Source organism: Periplaneta americana, chromosome 11, assembly GCF_040183065.1.
Source record: "Periplaneta americana isolate PAMFEO1 chromosome 11, P.americana_PAMFEO1_priV1, whole genome shotgun sequence".
NCBI classification, from domain to species: domain Eukaryota; kingdom Metazoa; phylum Arthropoda; class Insecta; order Blattodea; family Blattidae; genus Periplaneta; species Periplaneta americana.
In genome coordinates, this window is record NC_091127.1 from 169319990 (window position 1) to 169335889 (window position 15900).

The window sequence follows — 15900 nt, forward strand, 5'->3', positions numbered from 1 at the left end:
ACTTGGACGGACAGTAGATAGCATGTCTGATTAATTTTATCTGTGCGGGTCGGGCAGAAGTGAAGACTGAATTTACAGTACGTAAGGTACTCTTTTATAGAGTAGGTACAGAATTATTTCAACATGAGTTACTAAGTATGAAGGACGAATCAGGTAATTGGGATTAGATGCAATAGTCTATAGTGCGATAATATGCACAAAAGAACTGAAGCCTGTATCGAAATGAACGGCCACTATTTTCAATATGTGTTTAAATATCCATATTATGATTATTTTTCATTTTAACTTCATTCTCTATATCGTACGCTAATGTGCTGTAGACAGTATAATATACACAGCATAATGAATACGTTCGCATGGATAACTCAGTTCGTGAGTAAAAACACTTACTGTTAATACTGTACTGTATTTTGATTAAATAAAACCTAATGAAAATTATCACACTCAAAATCGCGATATTTCCTAGTTTACGTAAATGGGTGAACTACTTTTCTTCCCTCCTATACCTAGTAAAGTGATCTGTTTGTATTTTACGCCAGTATCATCGAACTCCAGTCGTGAAAGGAGGTAGCAAACGGTGTTTCCGGGTCTCAATCATTAATCCAAAGGTATAGCCAGGTTAATATTAAAAATGTTAGTAAAAATAAAATGATATCTCTGTATAACACTACATTTGTCACCGTTCAACTACTCAAGAGGACAAGTATCATATGTTCAGTTAGGAATTAAAAGAACATTTAGCAAGCTTTGCTACATTGCATGTTTTTGTCATTAGTGTTTTATCAAAAAATAATTTTATTCATAACTTATATTATTTTATTCAGATAAACAAAATATTCAGTGTTTTGGCGGATGTTTATACACATTTATGCACAGTCTGTAGCTATAGCATTTAATGTCTGCTATGAGTAGGCCTACAAGGGCGTGATATGATACATCAAGTATAAATAGGACAGGAACCTACTCTATTTTGAAATATGCGTAGAATTTATAAATAATTCGGGATGACAGATGAAGATACAGGCGATAGAGACAGATGGCAGAGTTTAGTAAAGAGCATACATGAGCTGTAATATAGTATCTACACCTGTATCATATGTCGAATGTTTGTATGAAAGAGAACATTTATTTTTATACAGAGTGTAAGGGATACAAGTGCCGTCCTTTTCACAGTCGTCGGGTACGGTCTATAGGTTCAAAAAATGTCCCTAAAACATAGGGTCAAAACTTGATAGTTTTCCCAGAAAAAAATATTTCTTCTCTTATTTTATTGGCGTTATATTGCTTATATCGTTAGTAAAATTACGAAAACAATTACATCAGTAAGTATATCTAGCAAAGAGTTAATATTAGTTTAAATATATATTTGTGTGTTCTATTACGTTTTCATGAAATTAAATATTTATTTATTTATTTATTTAAATTTAAATATACAGAATAAAGAATATAATTACAAACAAACAAGAGAAATAGAAATAAAATAATACAAGTAATATAAAAAAAAAGATACAGTAGTATTAACAAAATTTGAGACCGAATGAGCAGCGCTCGTGGTCGGTCGCAGTTCAGATATATTATTAAAATAAAATAAATAATAATAATAATAATAAAAATAAATAAGTAAAATAAAATACGAACTAAAATATAATTACAGCAGCAATGGAATTATATAATATAATATTAACACTAGAGAAGAATAATATCGCACGTGAAAAGTAGGACTAATATATATTTCAAAATTATAGAATACAAATATAATATAGGTTGATTAATTCATACACATAGGCTATAAATTTATTTAATCAAATTAAAGATATTAACACGTTTCTAATTTTCTTGTTATATGTTAGTGGGTTAAAGCATTGTACAACCGAGGGCCAAAATTTATGCTATGCTTTAGACCAGCAGATATGAGACATTTAGGTTCTACTGATGTTGAATTAATATTTCGTCTTGTGTCATAATTGTGTGTCTGTAATACAAACTTATTACGATTTTTATGATAAAATTTTAACAGCGTATACTTATAAATTTGTTCAATATTAAATACATTAAATTCAGAATAAATTAATTTAGTTGGATAATCGAAACGTTTCTTCAAACAAATTTTAATTATTCGTTTTTGTAGTAAATTTAACGGACTAAGATTAATTTTTGTACTTCCACCCCAAACAATTATACCATATTGAATGATAGACTGAATAATGGCCAAATAAACATTTCGTAGAACTCTAATAGGTAAGCAGCATCGAAGATTAACGAATTTATAAATTGTTTTACGAAGCCTCTTACAAAGATAAGTAATGTGATGAGGCCATTTTAAATTCTGATCAATAATGATACTCAGATATTTGACATACGTGGCTTCTTTCAAATAAAATTGCATGCTTAAATTTGTTAACATTCTGGCGTAAGAGACGTGGCATAAGCATATAAACGTTACGATAAAATCAAGAAGTCATACCATCATTCACGATGGGAACATAAACATAACAGCAAACATACTTGGTAACCATGGAAACATAACAACGACGCCATTTCCTCATATTCTGTCGTATACTTCAGCGCTCCACGATTGTGTTCTGTTTGCAAATCACGTAAGCATAAGCATGAAAGTTTGGAGTTTGCAAACTTTTATGTTAACATCTTACGGTAATGTTTATGTCAATGCTTATGTGAATCATTGTGAAAGATCCCATTTGGTAGCTGGGCGCAAACGTCTGTGTTTATGTTACGGTTATGTTTAACTTTCATTGTGAATGAACCTTTCAAGCTCCCTGTCCATAGGCCTACTGCCGAGCGGATGAGAGTTCGGTACCAGGTACTCGATAAACAACTTACAATGTCATTCACAGTTTAGGAATATCATGTGTTATTAATTTATGGAGAAAGTCGTCGTAATTCAAGTGAAGCAAGATGATGTGACGTCAATATTTTCCGCAATGAAGGTTACCTAATCGGCGAACTTTTGTAGCAGTTTCTCAACGATTATTAGAAAGTAGAAGTCTCTTACCCCGTTTCGAAAAACACACAAACCGAAATTTCTTTAAAAATGATACTGCTTCTTTATGGAAGCGGGGGAGATTAAAATGTTGCATTTTTTTAAAAAAGTTCGTGTGATTTTATGCAGTAAACCATTACTCTTTATTTTTTAGACTAGGCTGCAATAAATAAAATGGATCTATATTCCCAATATTGTTAAATAAAATGGAAATTTACCATAAAGTTCTATTAATGAGATTGAAAGTTTGTAGGCTATTTGCTGTTCGTTTTATGTAAACAACGGGCCGCCCCTGCATTAGAACAGAACGTCTGTTTTGTACCGGTATGTCTGTATCCGCTTGAGTTGTACTGTGTACTTGTAAACTCCCTCCTCCCCATCCAGAAACGTTGCCAAACGCCTAATATTGTAAACTTTAATAATTAGTCACACAAACACAAACACACACACCGAGAGGGATTTAGAGGGTATTTTTAGCACTTACAGCGGAGAAATAACATTACTTTACATTGACAATAGCAATTTAGCGGTTTCTGCACTGTTTGATAGTACAGGGACATAATTTTATTTTTACTTCAATTTTTATTGTACCTGAGTTTTTGAATGTACTTCACTCCCACCCCTTCTACTAATGAAGTTCCAACACACACAGATCCAAGACCGCATATAGTAAAGAGCACTGAGTTAGTGAGTATAGTACGTTCCAGAAATATGTTCGCGTTTTCCAGTGACGAAAGAGCTTTCAATATTGAATCATATTTTCGCACAGGTGCTGTCCGTTTGCCTACGTTGCATCCCGATTTCCCCCACCTGCTTCTGCACGCCCCTCTGTAAAAGCTGGGCTCTCTTAGCTCTTTTCTGAAAATATTAATTTCTGTTAGGAATTGGACGTTTACGTAATATTATACAACCGTTTCAAATAACTTAAATAAAAGGGCCTCGTTAAGTAATTAACTGTCACGTAATTTCCCCCCTTTCTACGATCCTGCGGCATAATCACTTGGACGGACAATAGATGGCATGTCTGAGTAATTTTGTCTGTACGGGTCGGGCAGAAGTGAAGATTGAATTTACAGTACGTAAGGTACTCTTTTATAGAGTAGGTACAGAATTATTTCAACATGAGTTACTAGTACGAAGGACGAAACTGGCAATTGAAATTAGATGCAATAGTCTATAGTGCGATAATATGCACAAAAGAACTGAAGCCTTTATCGAAATGAACGGCCACCATTTTCAAATATGTGTTTAAATATCCATATTATGATTATTTTCCAACTCAACTTCATTCTCTAAATTGTACGCTAATGTTCTGTAGACAGTATAATATACACTGCATAATGAATACGTTCGCATGGATAACTCAGTTCGTGAGTAAAAACACTCATTGTTAATACTGTACTGTATTTTGATTAAACAAAAACCTAATGAAAATTATCGAACTTAAAATCGCGATATTTCCTAGTTTACGTAAATGGATGAAGTACTTTTCTTCCCTCCTATACCTAGTAAAGTGATTTGTTTGCATTTTACGCCAGTATCATCAAACTCCAGCCATGGAAGAGGATAGCGAACGGTGTTTCCGGTTCTCTAAAGGTATAGCCATGTTAATATTAAAAATGTTAGTAAAAATAAAATGATGTCCCTGTAGTTTCTAAGAATCGAATTGGCAATACTGAATTTTCCGACCTCATCTTCGAACAAGTAAGGCCCAATTACACCACCAGCTCAAAATCTGAACTAAACAGTGGCTGGTGCATGCAACGGTTTCTTATGAATCACTCGAGAGTTCTCTGTGCTCCGAATACGACAATTGTTTGTTTACGTATCCATGCAGTTGGAAGTGAGCCTCAACGATAAAAATTATTTTCTTTGAGAAATCGCGGTTCACTTCTTGGTTACAGAACATGCAATTAAATTCTCTCAACACTATTAACTTTGCCTCATGACGGTGTGTTCAGTCCAGTATTATATGAAAGGGCCGGGCTAGTTTTTTATCCACCAGTCTACGGACTGAGCGAGTTTTCAAGTGACATGCGCAATATCACAAACTTGTAGACAAGGATTGGCGTTGTTTTGGAAGAAAACAAGCTTAAAATATAATGACAGAGATCTCAAACATAATCACATAGGTATATGTACAAATCATACAATGGCTAAATGGACTGAGCGAGTTTTGGGACCACACTCCTCAGTTATTTAGTTAACTTGTTTCTATTGTCTTTATGTAATTTTGTGTAACTTATAATTGTTTTGAAATAAACTATTAATTTAATGTAGCCTACTTTTCCTCGTACTATATTTTTTATAACCTGGTTGAAAGGAAGAGAAGGCCTTTTGGCCTTAACTCTGCAAGGCAAAATAAAGCAGCAGCAGCTGCTGTTACTGCTACCACCACCACCACCACCACCACCACCACCACTACCAGTACTAGTACCACTATATTATTTTCTGGATGTTTCACATGTACTTCAATTTCTTAACGTAAATCAATATTGCTACACATTAGGTATCTTAGAAGTAATTTTGTATAAATGCCATACGAGCTTATACAGGGACATCATTTTATTTTTACTTCAATTTTTATTGTACCTGAGTTTTTGAATGTACTTCACTCCCACTCCTTCTACTAAGGAAGTTCCAACTCCACACAGAACCAAGACCGCAGATAGTAAGCAGTACTGAGTTACTGAGTATAGTACGTTCCAGAAATATGTTCGCGTTTTCCAGGGACGAAAGAGCTTTCAATATTGAACCATATTTTCGCACAGGTACTGTCCGTTTGCCTACGTCGCATCCCGATTTCCCCCACCTGCTTCTGCTCGCCCCTCTGTAAAAGCTGGGCTGTCTTAGCTCTTTTCTGAAAACATTAATTTCTCTTAGGAATTGGACGTTTACGTAATATTATACAGCTGTTTAATTTAACTTATATAAAAGGGCCTCGTTAAGTAATTAACTGTCACGTGATTTCCTCCCTTTCTACAATCCTGCGGCATAACCACTTGGACGGACAGTAGATAGCATGTCTGAGTAATTTTATATTTTCGGGTTGGGCAGAAGTGAAGATTGAATTCACAGTACGTAGAGTAGGTACAGAATTATTTCAACATGAGTTACTAGTACGAAGGACGAAACTGGCAATTGGAATTAGATGCAATAGTCTATAGTGCGATAATATGCACAAAAGAACTGAAGCCTGTATCGAAATGAACGGCCACCATTTTCAAAATTGTGTTTAAATATTCATATTATGATTATTTTTCAATTTAACTTCTTTCTCTATATTGTACGCTAATGTGCTGTAGGCAGTATAATATACACTGCATAATGAATACGTTCGCATGGATAACTCACTTCGTGAGTAAAAACACTTATTGTTAATACAGTACTGTACTTTGATTAAAGAAAAACCTAATGAAAATTATCAAACTCAAAATCGCGATATTTCCTAGTTTACGTAAATGGATGAACTACTTTTCTTCCATCCTATACCTAGTAGAGTGATTTGTGTTTTACGCCAGTATCATCGAACTCCAGTCTTGGAGGAGGGAGCAAGCGGTGTTTCCGGTTCTCTAAAGGTATAGACAGGTTAATATTAAAAATGTTAGTAAAAATAAAATGATGTCCCTGTACAATAGGCTACCCATAGGCTAGTTTCATGACTTGAATAAATTCACACAAATTTTCAGTGTAATTTAGAAATTTAGAGTACCATAATATGGAACACTTAAAAATATTTCGCTTAAAAACCAAATAAGATATGTAAAATCATCGGCGTTTTAATTAAGAATTAAAAATTTCCATACACATTTTCAATATCATATTCAGCACAACGGAACAATATTCGTGTTGGTAATGATTAGGTACCGGTATTTTTAACTTTAGTGGGAATATGAATAAGCATCATGCCCACTTAAGGGACAGTGAAAAACTGCATGAATGATTGTAGTTCTGTTTCTTTTTTTCCGAGGTTATTTCCGTCATTCACCACAATACACTGCAACACAATGATTTATTATGCCCGCCCTCGCTAACGTAACATTGTTACGCACGTAAAATATAGCTCTGTCTAAAGTACTATACGGTCCATTGCTTTTCCTCGGAAGAACGGTTACAGGCGCTTCGTTCCTTGGCATGTTACAACGTGGTTGCTGTCCTAATTAATTCTAACCTTTCCTGAAAATGACTATGCAGCCATTCAAGGCAAACTGGGAATTCCAATGAAAAAGTCTTTTTCAGAAATATTTGTTTATTTCTAGTGTGAGACATAGATAAGGCTCTAAATTTAAATATTATATTTTATTTTCAAAATAAAAATATTTTACAAGTTTTATGGACATTGAATCTAAGTGGTCTTGACTAGATAATGGATACCTTTTGTTTCTCTAAAGTTTGCAGCACTTACTTATAGAGGGATAGTTGTTAATGTACGTTTTTCAAAGAGCTATTGTTGAAGAAATATTTTGAGATCCTGCACTGTTAATTCCAGAGATCTAGGATCAAAGGAACTTTTTACTCTGTACTACATTCTTTCTGAATTTTATTTTCGGTTAACAACAATTAGCAATCTTACAGTTCAAGTAAATATTTTGACTTAGATTATGTCACAGTTGTTTTGAAACTATAAAGATGAAGGACATTATCTCATCTATAACGTCCGTGACATGAAACAGCTATAAAATATTTACCGATTATGTTTTTGTGAACTAATTGGACGCTATGAGATTTTCATAGTTTGCAATGGACGCTATGAGAATGAATCTCTTTTTGCTTGAGGCAGAGACCTGAGTTTTACACTTTGAATATTTGAGTTACGAAATTAAACAGACACTTCTTATGCGAAACAAGGGGACACTCGCGTGTTGTCCAGGCTTTGTCCAATGCAATACATTATTAGTTACAGATAGGTATGAACACAAAATATGTAACTTGCTCATTAATGTATCATTGACTCTTTAGCCCTTGTGAGCCGCAGTTTACTTCAAGCTGCTAGACCTACACACAAATGGCGGGAATCCCATGAGATGAGGTCAAAACGACATCGAGTCCAAGACAACACAGGACGTCAGTTAACATACATCCATGTCCTAAGTGTGATTAGAACTCATGTCAAAACTGTGCATGCGCTGTCTACTGAACCATAGCGGTGGAAAAGAATGCGTTACAACACTAAATTAGTAGAAAAATACTAATATGCTTAATCGATGTTACAGCTGTCGAATAAATAGACTACAAATGTTGGAAATGAACGAAAGATATTATTTAACATTTCAACAGATTTTGCGGTTTAGATCTAACTAATATACAACCTCTTACAGTTAGAGTCTTGTGTATTAAAATCAGAAATATATTTTATAATACAATCAGCTGTATACTTCAGAACACTGTTTACTTTAGGACAGTCGGCATTATTACGTAACTGAGTTCATTTTTATTTGTCCTCTTGGAACACGACACTGCCAAAGACTCTACAAAAGTACTGTAGACTATAAACATGACGGGAGGAAAAGAGATGTCAACATTATACAGGGTGGCGCAAAAATCACTTTACACTTTACATTATACTTATTACTTAAATTATTTCAACTTCTTTTTGTTCAAATTGTTTTTCTTGAATTAACACATAGTTGTAGTCTGTGTGGAACACTCGTGACACGCACGAAGACAACGCTCAGTATTCCTGTCTGAAAACTCGAAGGCGTCCTCAGTATAAACCTTCAGCTTTTCAAGAGTTTCTGTTCTCCTCCCATACACCTCAGTCCACAGGAAAAAGAAGCTTTCATCGAGAAGTACAATCTACCATTTTTGTTCTGATGGACAGGTTTATGTTAATTTTCAAAATTATTAGTTTATATATCATTAAGCTCTAAAATTATTATTTAGAGAAGGTTTAAATTGAAGAATTACTCTAGAAGATAATTACAATTCAACTAAGCAAAATAGAACTTATATTTTTACTACATTTTCGTAACGATCATGGATGAGTTATTTTGATAATTTGTTTAATCATGTAAATAATCCATTTCTTATTTTTTTGCAGTGGCAAATACTTGACTTTAAGGGGTTAGGTAAAGCTTACAACAGTAAAATTTTGGAAATATTCAACATTTTTTTCCTCCATTACTATATCTTGTACTATAATAAAAAGTGTAAAACACTGTCCTTCTGTTATAGGAAAAAAATATTTTTACTATTTAAAAACAATTATTTACATTTTTTTTTTCAAAATTCAGTTCACTGTGCAGTGATGAAGCGTTTCCCACATAACTAAAAAACTATCCAACATTCTGCGATGAAATTTTTTATGTGTATTTATGCATGTCATATCTACAATATGATGCAAGGTCACTTCTCTACCTTTAATAGATTGTCTGATAAAAAATAAATTCATTAAAAAATGGTCTAATATCAGTATTTTATTCTAACATAAAAAAAATATTATTTATTAAGAAATGTAGTTGAAAGAGCATGATATTGTAAACATGAGTTTGAGCAATAAATTAAAAGAGAGAGAACATGAAAAAGTTAACAAGTTTATGAATTATGAGGGAAACGCTTCATCACTGCAAAGTAAACTGTCACCATTTTGAATTTTGAAAAAAAAAAAAAAAAATTCTAAATCGTAAAACTATTTTTTTTTTCATATAGCAGAAGGACAGTGTTTTATACATACCAATTTTCATTATTATACAGGGACATCATTTTATTTTTACTAACATTTCTAATATTAACCTGGCTATACTTTTGGATCTATGATTGAGAACCGGAAACACCGTTTGCTACCCTCTTCCACGACTGGAGTTCGATGATACTGGCGTAAAATACAAACAAATCACTTTACTAGGTATAGGAGGGAAGGAAAGTAGTTCATCCATTTACGTAAACTAGGAAATATCGCGATGTTGAGTTTGATCATTTTCATTAGGTTTTTGCTTAATAAAAATACAGTGTAGTATTAACAATGACTGTTTTTACTCACGAACTGAGCTTTCCATGCGGACGTATTCATTATGCAGTGTATATTATACTGTCTACAGCACATTAGCATACACTACTGGGTGTTCATTTCAAAGTGTGTCATGACGTCACTGTTGTTGGGTCACCGATTTGAAGCGAGTTTCAGCTTATATGTTAGAGAAGTTGCCTATTATTTAAGGCGTTCTTCAATCTGAACTTCAGAACGTGTACGGTATAACTTGAACGTCGTAGCAACAGATGGCGGTCTGTACGGTCTGTGTGCTACCATAACCTCTTTCGAACTGTGTTTTGCGCCGGCAAGTCGTACGCAGGGTATTTGTTATCATCGGTTGCGTACGGTAACATTCCACAACACAAATCAAATGCTCCGTGTCCATGTTGACCGTCGAAGTTAATGTCAACAAATACGTAAGTAATCGTCTTAACCCTCTCCCCATATGCCGACAGTACGTATTTCCAAACAGTTCACATTCCTGCCACTACCGGCGTTACCGTACGTATCGGCACGTACTCTTCAGAATGAACGCCGTACTTGCTAGCCAACTTCTCTGCCTCTTAGATTACACACCTGAGCTGCGGAAGTGTAGGAAGATTGAATTCTCTAGGCTCGTCAGCTAGCCACATGACGGCATACAGCGAGCCAAGACACATTTTGAACTGAACACCCAGTATAGAAAATGAAGTTAAATTGAAAAAATAATCATAATATGGATATTTAAACACATTTTTAAAAATGGTGGCCATTGATTTCGATACAGGCTTCAGTTCTTTTGTGCATATTATTACGATATTCACTTCAAGATCTGGAAGATGTTTCTGAGAAACATAGCTTATAGAATCATAAAATGCAGATGTCTTGGAAACTGCGCACGTGATGAGAAAGTTTGCAGGCGTATTGCGAATTATAAATTACATAATTTAGGTTAGACCTACCCTGCCCAAACAGCGCTCAACGAGCTTGCGCTCTCCTTCGGAGCGGGAGAGCCGTGTTTACCGCTCGCCGAAGCGGAGAGGAAGATACATCAGAATGACATAGACTTGCTATGGGTAGAGGAGAGGGAAACGACCACTCGGCTATCTAGTGGAGTGCAGTGTGTAGACCTATTCTCAGTAACTGTTTCACGTTGCTTACCTACTGCTACAGTAGAGTATGGAGGAATCTAAAAGACGGAACATAACATTTAACATTTAACGATTTAACGATTTACAGCTCGAACTTATTGATCTTCAATGTGACCTAAGGACTAAAGATCGTTTGAATAATACTACTAGCCTGGTTGAGTTTTACAAGACTAAACATTAGCAATAATATCCACGACTACACATGCTGGATGTGAAAATGATTACTATGTCTGGCTCAACATTTATATTTGTGAGCAACTGTTTTCTATAATCAACTTTAATAAAGGCAGACATCGAACTTCTGTAACTGATGTTTCATTACGATCTGTAGGCTACTGTTCCTTTCAGCTGCCAACAGCATAAAACCTCGTTTTGATGTACCGATAAATAAAAATATAACAAAATGATATTGTACATTTAAGTAGCCGTAGAATTTCTATTATTTCTGTAAAATAAATATTTCTTTATTAATTAATAATAGTCCAAGATAGTTTTGCAAACACTGAAAGGGAATTCATTTCATAAACACTCGTAATAGTGCTTCCTTTTGTGTATATTTTATACGAGATCACCCCTTCTTCCAGTCCACCCTTATTCAGAACGCAGCTAATATCTGCATTCCGCTCATGAGCTGTGAGCCGGCTCGGAGAGCGCAAACCTTGTGCAGGCTTGGGTTAGACTATCTGCGGAGTCAAAGAGGAACGCAGAAAATAGGAAAAATTGGAGAATGCTGGGTTTGCAGTAAAGAAAACTATGAATGAATATCTGTAAGTATATATGTAAATAAATACTTGAAGTCAAAAGCTGCGTATCTAGAAACGTTAAGAAAATGTATATCTGGTCTATAGAATTAATATTTTCCTTAGTATAGGCATTATTATTATTATTATTATTATTATTATTATTATTATTATTACTATTATTACTTACTTACTGGCTTTTAAGGAACCCAGAGGTTCATTGACGCCCTCACATAAGCCCGCCATTGGTCCCTATCCTGAGCAGGATTAATCCAGTCTCTACCATCATATCCCACCTCCCTCAAATCCATTTTAATATTATCCTCCCATCTAAGTCTCGACGTCTCCAAAGGTCTTTTTCCCTGCAGCCTCCCAACTAACACTCTATATGCATTTCTGGATTCGCCCATACGTGCTACATGCCCTGCCCATCTCAAACGTCTGGATTTAATGTTCCTTATTGTGTCAGGTGAAGAATACAATGCGTGCAGCTCTGCGTTGTGCAACTTTCTCCATTCTCCTGTAAATTCATCCCTCTTAGTCCCAAATATTTTCCTAAGCACCTTATTCTCAAACATCCTTAATCTCTGTTCCTCTCTCAAAGTGAGAGTCCAAGTTTCACGGCCATACAGAACAACCGGTAATGTAACTGTTTTATAAATTCTAACTTCCAGATTTTTTGACAACAGACTAGACGACAAAAGCTTCTCAACCGAATAATAACAGGCATTTCCCATATTTATTCTGTGTTTAATTTCCTCCCGAGTGTCATTTAGATTTGCTACTGTTGCTCCAAGATATTTGAATTTTTCCACCTCTTCGAAGGATAAATCTCCAATTTTTATAGTGCCATTTCGTACAATATTCTGGTTACGAGACATAATAATATACTTACTCTTTTCGGGATTTACTTCCAACCGTATCGTTTTACTTGCTTCAAGTAGAATTTCCGTGTTTTCCCTAATCGTTTGTGGATTTTCTCCTAACATATTCACGTCATCCGCATAGACAAGAAGCTGCTGTAACCCATTCAATTCCAAACCCTCTGTGTTATCCTGAACTTTCCTAATGGCATATTCCAGAGCGAAGTTAAAAAGTAAAGGTGATAGTGCATCTCCTTGCTTTAGCTCACAGTGAATTGGAAAAGCATCAGATAGAAACTGGCCTATACGGACTCTGCTGTAAGTTTCACTAAGACACATTTTAATTAATCGAACTAGTTTCTTGGGAATACCAAATTCAATAAGAATATTATATAAAACTTCTCTCTTAACAGAGTCATACGCCTTTTTGAAATCTATGAATAACTGATATACTGTACCCTTATACTCCCATTTTTTCTCAAATATCTGTCGAATACAAAAAATCTTATGTATTATTATTATTATTATTATTATTACTATTATTTACAGCACTTCTTGTTACCAAGGCAACACCAAAAATGGTCATTACGTAAAGACGAATATATCAACACTGAATAATTGCAATTGAAATTATTTACAGTACCTTTAGATTGTGATAAAAGAACACGGCTCCTAAACTGGAGATGACAAACCACAGGAAAAGGGTGAACGTCGAAACCTGAGAGATGTACAGGGTGTTGAGGATCGTCGACAGGATCACTGCTGCTGCATGAGAAAATACGACGGGAAGAAGACATCGGTCAAACAGGTCCCACGGCAATTCTTCGCTTTTCCCCATCGTTTCGTTAAAATTTCAATGTCGTTGCGTCGTTCACTCCCTTTTCCACCAGTCACTTCCTTCTGCACCACCACGGCCGCCGTCGCCGCTCCCTCCTACTCAAACACACGCGAATTCAGGCAAAGCGCCAAATTCTCAAAAACAGCTTCCTGAGCCAAAAACACTGGGATGACTTCACAAGCGCCGCTGCACTATTTACACAACTGTTGCGGACGTGCTTCTTACAGCTAGAGACACCTAGTTGCACACTTCTAACATCGCGACCGTTTTTGTCTTTAAAGAGGTGCATTGATTTGCAGCAAGGTTAACGAGGTCGTTGTTCGTCAACTTCTGACCTTTCAACGAGACGAAAGATTGAATTATTTCCTAATTACGACAGTACAGCTTACTTTTTTTTAAATCGAATTTTGCATTCATTTTATCATTTAATCTCCAGCTAAAATTTTTACATGTTCAATTAATTTAGTAGGCCTAATACCTAACAAATCCTTTGCTAAATAAAGTAGGCTTTACGCCTTTTCAGATGTATTTCAGAACTGGTAATTTAATTTCAGAAAGCGTCATTCGTATTTCAGATTAATCAATTTATTTTCAGAAAGCTTCGTTTATATTTCAGATTAATCAATTTAATTCCAGAAAGCGTAATTTTTATTTCAGATTAATCAATTTAATTTCAGAAAGCGTCATTTGTATTTTAGATTAATCAATTGAATTTCAGAAAGCTATTTCAGATTAATCAATTTAATTTCAGAAAGCGTCATTTGTATTTTAGCTTAATCAATTTAATTTCAGAAAGCGTCATTTGTATTTTAGATTAATCAATTTCATTTCAGAAAGCGTCATTTGTATTTCAGATTAATCAATTTAATTTCAGAAAGCGTCATTTGTATTTTAGCTTAATCAATTTAATTTCAGAAAGCGTCATTTGTATTTTATATTAATCAATTTAATTTCAGAAAGCGTCATTTGTATTTCAGATTAATCAATTTAATTTCAGAAAGCGTCATTTGTATTTCAGATTAATCAATTTAATTTCAGAAAGCGTCATTCGTATTTCAGATTAATCAATTTAATTTCAGAAAGCTTCGTTTATATTTCAGATTAATCAATTTCATTCCAGAAAGCGTAATTTGTATTTCAGATTAATCAATTTAATTTCAGAAAGCGTCATTTGTATTTTATATTAATCAATTTAATTTCAGAAAGCGTCATTTGTATTTTAGATTAATGAATTTAATTTCAGAAAGCGTCATTTGTATTTCAGATTAATCAATTTAATTTCAGAAAGCGTCATTTGTATTTTATATTAATCAACTTAATTTCAGAAAGCGTCATTTGTATTTTAGATTAATTAATTACATTTCAGAAAGCGTCATTTGTATTTCAGATTAATCAATTTAATTTCAGAAAGCGTCATTTGTATTTTATATTAATCAATTTAATTTCAGAAAGCGTCATTTGTATTTCAGATTAATCAATTTAATTTCAGAAAGCGTCATTTGTATTTCAGATTAATCAATTTAATTTCAGAAAGCGTCATTTGTATTTCAGATTAATCAATTTAATTCCAGAAAGCGTAATTTGTATTTCAGATTAATCAATTTAATTTCAGAAAGCGTCATTTGTATTTTATATTAATCAATTTAATTTCAGAAAGCGTCATTTGTATTTTAGATTAATTAATTTAATTTCAGAAAGCGTCATTTGTATTTCAGATTAATCAATTTAATTTAAGAAAGCGTCATTTGTATTTCAGATTAATCAATTTAATTTCAGAAAGCGTCATTTGTATTTCAGATTCATTCATTCATAGTGTTCTGCCCAAGGGCAGGTCTTTCACTGCAAACCCAGTATTCTCCAGTCTTTCATATTTTCTACCTTACTTTTGTCTCCTCATATGACCCACATATCTTAATGTCGTCTATCATCTGATATCTTCTTCTACCCCGAACTCTTCTCCCGTTCACCATTCCTTCCAGTGCATCCTTCAGTAGAGAGTTTCTTCTCAACCAGTGACCCAACCAATTCCTTTTCCTCTTCCTGATCAGTTTCAGCATCATTCTTTCTTCATCCACTCTTTCCAACACAGTTTCATTTCTTATTCTGTCTGTCCACTTCACATGCTCCATCCTTCTCCATATCCACATTTCAAATGCTTCTATTCGCTTCTCTTCACTTCGTCGTAATGTCCATATTTCTGCCCCATACAATGCCACCCTCCACACAAAGCACTTCACTAGTCTCTTCCCTAGTTCTTTCTCCATAGGTCCGCAGAAGATGCTCCTTTTTCTACTGAAAGCTTCCTTTGCCATTGCTATCCTCCTTTTGACTTCGCTGCAGCAGCTCATGTTACTGCTT

General features: G+C 34.4%; 1 protein-coding gene across 1 annotated transcript in view; it reads right to left on the reverse strand.

Moving 5' to 3' along the window:
• The window catches only part of LOC138709585 (D-beta-hydroxybutyrate dehydrogenase, mitochondrial), a 43080-nt gene extending 29422 nt beyond the window's left edge, over positions 1-13658 (reverse strand). Inside the window, exon 1 of the mRNA XM_069840468.1 lies at positions 13348-13658. Within this exon, the coding sequence (XP_069696569.1) occupies positions 13348-13542 (195 nt within the window). The 5' untranslated portion in view covers positions 13543-13658. The remainder of the gene's footprint in view (positions 1-13347) is intronic.
• Positions 13659-15900: the final 2242 nt, after the last annotated feature.